The sequence below is a fragment of the Nansenia antarctica genome, assembly GCF_963989245.1.
Source record: "Nansenia antarctica genome assembly, chromosome: 2".
Taxonomy (NCBI): Eukaryota; Metazoa; Chordata; class Actinopteri; order Argentiniformes; family Microstomatidae; genus Nansenia; species Nansenia antarctica.
The window spans coordinates 86,579,921-86,587,732 of NC_137675.1; the positions used below are offsets into that span (position 1 = coordinate 86,579,921).

General features: G+C 46.2%; 1 protein-coding gene across 1 annotated transcript in view; it reads left to right on the forward strand.

Moving 5' to 3' along the window:
* The window catches only part of LOC308151983 (E3 ubiquitin-protein ligase TRIM35-like), a gene marked incomplete at both ends in the record, with an annotated part of 8,305 nt that extends 764 nt beyond the window's left edge, over positions 1-7,541 (forward strand). Inside the window, 5 exons of the mRNA XM_080524887.1 lie at positions 5,065-5,160; positions 5,435-5,665; positions 5,765-5,787; positions 5,871-5,989; positions 6,994-7,541. Of these exons, the coding sequence (XP_080381013.1) occupies positions 5,065-5,160; positions 5,435-5,665; positions 5,765-5,787; positions 5,871-5,989; positions 6,994-7,541 (1,017 nt within the window). The remainder of the gene's footprint in view (positions 1-5,064; positions 5,161-5,434; positions 5,666-5,764; positions 5,788-5,870; positions 5,990-6,993) is intronic.
* Between the last annotated feature and the right edge of the window lie 271 nt (positions 7,542-7,812).

Below are 7,812 nucleotides of genomic sequence, written 5' to 3' on the forward strand. Positions count from 1 at the left end.
TAGACGTGTTTCTCCCTCGCTCCTCTCATACCACTGCTTTCCTGCTTTTTTCTTGCTTCTTTTTTATAGTTTCAAAAAATATATATATAGCTGTTATTCCTACCATGCCTGCTATCTGTCAAAGTTGTGTGGATCTTTCAAAGACTTATTGGAATAAACTCTCCAGGGGCGACTCTCCGCACTCGAGAATCGCTACGCTAATGGTTATCCACCCACGCAAGCCTTTGAAGAGGATTTAAATCAAAATTCACACTTCCCAAAGCTAACGAGGCAGGTGACAGCTGCAAAATTCACTGGACAGATGAATTATCCCCCGAAACTACTGAAAAGCAGCCAACTGAAGTCCTCGTTAGCACCGTTAGCATCGTTAGCAACAGGTAGGCCCGAGCCATGGGCTTGCATGACTAAACAGAGCCGAGATAGGAGTCTGAGACACCGGCCCGCGGAGCAGCGAGCTGGCATGACTCCCAAGGCCCGAGATAAGAACATCAGAGTCACGCCAAGATTTCCCAGGCCTGGGAATCACGTGACTCCCCGGCCCCCCCCCGGTGACTCCCCGGCCCGCAGACACGAGCTCAAGGTCACCCCCTCCTTCTTCTACTTCTCTGTGTGACATGCAGCGGATGAAACAGACTTCACCTCCAAAAGATACTTTGTTGATTGGAGACTCGGCGATCAGAAACGTAAGAGGTAACTTGACATTCTAATAGATAGACTAAAAACCTGGGTAGGACTTTCGGGCACTGCCCTAAACTGGTTTAGATCCTACCTACAGGACAGAAGCTACTATGTCTCCATTGGCAACTTTGTATCTGACCAAATTAAAATGACATGTGGGGTTCCCCAAGGGTCAATCCTTGGCCCCCTTCTATTCAATCTCTACATGCTTCCATTGGGACACATCATAAAAAAGAACAAAATTGCCTACCACAACTATGCAGATGACACTCAAATCTACATAGCCCTCTCACCGAACGACTATAGTCCCATTGACAATCTCTGTAATTGCATTGAGCAAATAAACGCCTGGATGACACAAAACTTCCTCCAACTAAACAAGGACAAAACAGAGATAATTGTATTCGGTGCACCTGACAAAAGATCGAAAGTCAGTGCAAAACTTGATTCTCTCTCTCTTCACAGTAAAAAACAGGTCAGAAATCTTGGTGTAATTCTAGACTCCGATCTAAACTTCAATAGCCACATAAACTCAATAACTAAATCAGCCTACTATCACCTGAAAAACATAACAAGAATGAGAGGTTTCATGTCCAAGCAAGACCTTGAAAAACTCATCCATGCATTTGTTTCGAGTAGACTTGATTATTGTAATGGTCTACTAACAGGCCTATCTAAAGGAGCTGTTCGTAAATTGCAGCTCATCCAAAACGCCGCTGCTAGGGTCCTAACAAAAACAAAGAAATTTGAACACATTACACCAATCCTGAGATCCCTGCACTGGCTACCAGTCTCTCAGAGAATTGAATTCAAAATCCTCCTAATTACATACAAATCACAAAATGGTCTTGGACCAAAATACATATCAGATCTCCTCCCACCCTATATTCCCGCAAGGTCCCTAAGGTCAGCTGAGACAAATCAGCTAATAATCCCAAGAGTAAAAACAAAACACGGTGCAGCAGCTTTCAGTCACGCTGCTGCATGCTCCTGGAACAAACTCCCTGAAGAAATCAAACAGGCCCAAACCCTTAAAATATTTAAATCTAAGCTAAAAACCTTCATGTTTTGCACCAGTTATGATTAAACACAAACACTTCTATCAATGTCTTTTTTCCATTAACTATTGTCTTTTTAAATGTTTTATCTATTTACTTCTTATATTTGCTTTTATTCATTGTAATTTTTATTTTCTTATGCTCCTCTTGTGGAGGGATGTGGAGGGATATGGAGTGGTGTAGAGGGATGTAGAGGGATGTAGAGGGATCTACACTGCTCTACTGTGTTCTACACTGCTCTACTGTGTTCTACACTGAACACTCTACAGAGTTGTAGAGGGATGTGGAGGGGTGTAGAGGGATGTAGAGGGATGTGGAGGGATGTAGAGGGATGTAGAGGGATGTGGAGGGATGTAGAGGGATGTAGAGGGATGTAGAGGGATGTAGAGGGATGTAGAGGGTTGTAGAGGGATGTGGAGGGATGTAGAGGGATGTAGAGAGGTGTAGAGGGATGTAGAGGGTTGTGGAGTGATGTAGATGGATGTGGAGGGATGTAGAGGGATGTGAAGGGATGTGGAGGGATGTAGAGGGATGTAGAGGGATGTAGAGGGATGTAGAAGGATGTGGAGGGATGTGGAGGGATGTAGAGGGGTGTAGAGGGATGTAGAGGGATGTAGAGGGATGTAGAGGGATGTAGAGGGATGTAGAGGGATGTAGAGGGATGTAGAGAGATGTAGAGGGGTGTAGAGGGATGTAGAGGGATGTGGAGTGATGTAGATGGATGTGGAGGGATGTAGAGGGATGTGAAGGGATGTGGAGGGATGTAGAGGGATGTAGAGGGATGTAGAGGGATGTAGAGGGATGTAGAAGGATGTGGAGGGATGTAGAGGGATGTAGAGGGATGTAGAGTGTTGTGGAGGGATGTAGAGGGATGTAGAGGGATGTAGAGGGATGTGGAGGGATGTAGAGGGGTGTAGAGGGATGTAGAGGGATGTAGAGGGATGTGGAGGGATGTAGAGGGATGTAGAGGGATGTGGAGGGATGTAGAGGGATGTGGAGGGATGTAGAGGGATGTGGAGGGATGTAGAGGGATGTAGAGGGATATGGAGGGATATGATTAAACACAAACACTTCTATCAATGTCTTTTTTCCATTAACTATTGTCTTTTTAAATGTTTTATCTATTTACTTCTTATATTTGCTTTTATTCATTGTAATTGTTATTTTGTTATGCTCCTCTTGCTGTCTTTTTAAATAATGCATGTAAAGCACTTTGAATTGCCCCTGTTGTATGAAATGTGCTATACAAATAAACTTGCCTTGCCTTAACTTGCCTTTGCAGGACAATCTACTCTGTATTCTGCAATTACACCTAGATTTCGGGTAGAGAAGATAAGAGGCAAACAAGCAACGCCAGCGTCCTCTCTCGACCGGCATTTTTTGAAAAGTGAAAAGTCTTACGAGTATGCTCAATGTAATGTTAGCTAGCTAGCTCTAAACATGGATTTGGCTGGGCATAGATTAATTACCACCTCTAGAATATGGGTGGTAAAAAGTAAATAAATCTATATTTACAAGAATAGTGCAGTGTGACTGTGATGTCAGTGGGGGTCAAGATAACACTGTCACGATCCAACTATTTATGTTGTATACATGTCTGTCATGGTAAGCTCAGTGGGTTATGATGATTGGCTACCCAGGGTACATGGGGGAGTGGCTTGCCTGTTGGCGGGGGTTATTTGAATGGTGGTCATTGTCCTACCTGGGAGGTGATTAAAGAGAGGAGGAAGTGATTGAGAGAGACGCCATATTCTAGAGACGCATATGAACTACCGAGGAATATATACCCTGGAAACCTATTACTACCTGGGTGCTTTCATCTAACCCTGAGCTAGCCTACACACCTGGTAACACCTACCTGCTGTCATCTAACCCTGAGCTAGCCTACACACCTGCTAACATCTACCTGCTGTCATCTAACCCTGAGCTAGCCTGCACACCTGCTAACATCTACCTGCTGTCATCTAACCCTGAGCTAGCCTGCACACCTGCTAACCCCTACCTGGGTGCTGTCATCTAACCCTGAGCTAGCCTACACACCTGCTAACACCTACCTGCTGTCATCTAACCCTGAGCTAGCCTACACACCTGCTAACACCTACCTGCTGTCATCTAACCCTGAGCTAGCCTACACACCTGCTAACATCTACCTGCTGTCATCTAACCCTGAGCTAGCCTGCACACCTGCTAACACCTACCTGCTGTCATCTAACCCTGAGCTAGCCTACACACCTGCTAACACCTACCTGCTGTCATCTAACCCTGAGCTAGCCTACACACCTGCTAACATCTACCTGGGTGCTGTCATCTAACCCTGAGCTAGCCTACACACCTGCTAACACCTACCTGCTGTCATCTAACCCTGAGCTAGCCTGCACACCTGCTAACATCTACCTGCTGTCATCTAACCCTGAGCTAGCCTACACACCTGTGTCCGGCCTCGACCCTGTGTGGGAACGAGCCCATTGTTTTCAATGTACATGCAGAACTGTCTGGTTGTGACAACACTCAGTGTTAGTGGGGTCAGTGGGGGTCAGTGAGGGTCAGTGGGGGTCAGTAGGGGTCAGTAGGGTTTAGTGGGGGTCAGTGGGGGTCAGTGGGGGTCAGTGGGGGTCAGTGGGGGTCAGTGGGGGTCAGTGAGGGTCAGTGAGGGTCAGTGAGGGTCAATGAGGGTCAGTGAGGGTCAGTGAGGGTCAGTGAGGGTCAATGAGGGTCAGTGGGGGTCAGTCAGGGTCAGTGGAGGTCAGTGGGGGTCAGTAGGGGTCAGTAGGGGTCAGTGGGGGTCAGTCAGGGTCAGTGAGGGTCAGTGAGGGTCAGTAGGGGTCAGTGGGGGTCAGTAGGGGTCAGTAGGGGTCAGTGGGGGTCAGTGAGGGTCAGTGGGGGTCAGTGGGGGTCAGTGAGGGTCAGTGGGGGTCAGTGGGGGTCAGTGAGGGTCAGTGGGGGTCAGTGGGGGTCAGTAGGGGTCAGTGGGGGTCAGTGAGGGTCAGTGGGGGTCATTGAGGGTCAGTGGGGGTCAGTGGGGGTCAGTGGTGGTCAGTGGGGGTCAGTGAGGGTCAGTGAGGGTCAGTAGGGGTCAGTGGGGGTCAGTGGGGGTCAGTGGGGGTCAGTGGGGGTCAGTGAGGGTCAGTGGGGGTCAGTAGGGGTCAGTGGGGGTCAGTGAGGGTCAGTGGGGGTCATTGAGGGTCAGTGGGGGTCTCAGGCCTCATTAATGAGGGATGAATCTGTTTTAGTGTGGTGAGGTTCTGGTCCTGATGGACCTCCTGCCAGAGGGGAATGATTCAAAGAGTTTGTGTCCAAATGTCCTCAGTAAAGTTTTGTCTCAATCCAGGAGGAACTCCAGACAGATCTGAAACCCTTACAGGAGAAGCTGGAGGTCTTCAACAAAGTTAAACAAACCTGTGATAAAACATCAGAGCACATTAAGGTACTGTGTACGTCAGGCAACGTGTTGTATTCAGTGATGTGGTCTTCTCTTGTTCTGCTCAGTATTGGATGCTGTTGACATCTAACTGATAGTCATGCATCTGCAACTCAAAATCATAAAGAGAGCTGCATACATTTCACCTGAACTTAATAATAATAATAATAATAAAGTTAAAGTAAAAATTGGTATTGTATTATTATATATACAGTATGTATTATTTAATATGGTAGTAAAACTACAGTAATCATAATATTATTCCCCTTGCTGTCTCCAGAGCCAGGCCCAGCACACAGAGAGACAGATTAAGGAGGGGTTTGAGAAACTTCACCAGTTTCTACGAGAGGAAGAGGAGGCCAGGATAGCTGCACTGAGGGAGGAAGAGGAGCAGAAGAGTCAGATGATGAAGGAGAAGACTGAGGCACTGAGCAGACAGATATCATCACTTTCAGACACAATCACAGCCTTAGAGAAGGAGCTGAAAGCTGAAGACATCTCCTTCCTGCAGGTAAGGATGCCTTCTCTCAGACAGAAATTGTAAATGTATTCAGAGACTGATTGATTACATCACTAGCATTGATGACACTTCTCCTCTGTTCCTCTCCAGAACTTCAAGGCCAGTAAGAAAAGGTAAGTGATCTGTCTCTGGTCTCTCTTCTCTGGGGTTCTGAACCCAAGCCCACAGCAGCACTGACTCCTGAATGTTCTTCCAGAGCCCAGTTCACACTGCCAGACCCAGAGAAGGTTTCAGGAGCGCTGATAGACGTGGCCAAACACCTGGGCAACCTGCAGTTCAGAGTCTGGGAGAAGATGCAGGGGATTGTCAAGCACGGTGAGTACTGATGAGAATTGGATTAAGAATAACTATTAAATAGACGGAATATGTTCATAGAAATACAACATTAATAAATGTGTAGCAAGCCCCAACTTGCTCCGCACAGTAACAAATGAGATGGACAAGAATATAAAAAAGAATATAAAAAGTGCCAAGGTTTATTAATAATACATGAGCCCCATAGTGCTTTTACTCTGGGCTGGCAGGTAATGCTAGAGAGACTTCTGACTGGATGTGACAAGAGAAATGATGCTACTAGTTCACCACCGTATAGGTGCAACACAATTCACAGCACACAACTCCAAACTGTTTCACACTGTTGGTCACGCGTGATATCCACACAAAACACGCAAGTGATTAGATGCCAAGTAGAGTAGTGTACGTACACAAACACACACACACACACACACACACACACACGTGTCAAGATTCACTTTGTCTATCTCCAGCCATCCAGCTCCAGGGTTGCCAGATGGGCGGGGTTACCGCAGAAAGGGCTACTTTTGATCACACTGGGCTGGATGAAAAGCATTTAGGTTGTTCTGGATAAATAGCATTTAGGTTGGGCTGGATATATAGCATTTAGGTTGGGCTGGATGTATAGCATTTAGGCGCTATCAAAATGTCAGTGCCTGAAAGTTACAGAATGCGTGAAGTTAAAACACACACCCTAGGTAGCTACACACAATGTGCAGGTTTTTAAAAAAAAGTTTTACAAACATCATTGGCAACATACCTACAGTTTAGGGGGCAGGAGATGGCACCTGCTAAATAGTAATTAGCAGCTTTCTGACAATATAGGATTTGGGCTGGTTTTCGGTGGATTTAGCGGTTTTTAGACTGTGGCTAGGCTGGAAATTGTCAACCCCATCTGGCAACCCTGTCCAGGTCTCCTAATAACTCGCCCTGGTTTACTCTGGGGAAGTGGTGATATATGTATAATATGTATAATAATTAATACAGCGCATAATGTGTAGAATGCATCTGTGTTTGTTTTGAAGCTCCTGTGATTCTGGACCCCAACACTGCACCTCCCTGGCTCTCTCTGTCTGATGATCTGACCAGTGTGAGACAGAGAGGGTCAAGGCAACAGCTGCCTGACAACCCAGAACGGTTCATGAAGTATCTGACTGTTGTGGGCTCTGAGGGGTTCATATCAGGAGAGCACAGCTGGGAGGTGGAGGTGGGGGACCATCCTGACTGGGTCATGGGTGTGGTTAAAGAGTCCAGTGACAGAAAGGGGGAGGTACGACCATCACCACAGTATGGAATCTGGGCTATAGAACAGAGGGATGGTAAGTATAGAGAGGTGGGTAAGACCATCACTCTGAAGAGGAGGCCCCAGAGGATCAGAGTACAGCTGGACTACAACAAGGGGGAGGTGTCCTTCTACGACCCTGAAGACATGACACTCATCCACACTCATCAACACACCTTCACTGAGAGACTGTTCCCCTTCTTCTCTATTGGACCTGCTGGTGATGCTAAACACCCTGATCTACAGATCTGCCAATCAGAGGTGTCTCTGACCGTGATGTCATCCCAGTGAGGAGTGGATGAGTCTGTTTGTGTAACATGAGTCAAATGTACTACTGGTACTTTTTATTATCATTTTCAAGTGATTGGTTTGATTTGACAAATACAATTTGATTTGATTGATTTATGTTCATGATTGTATCTTATGACAGTGGAAGGTATTTTCATGTCTCACTTGTTTGTTCTGGTTATTGTAGGTGAACGTACTTTAACTGCTGCCAACGAATTAAACGCTACTCAGTATGAATTTGAAAAATATGCAAATATTAAATCCAATAATTTAT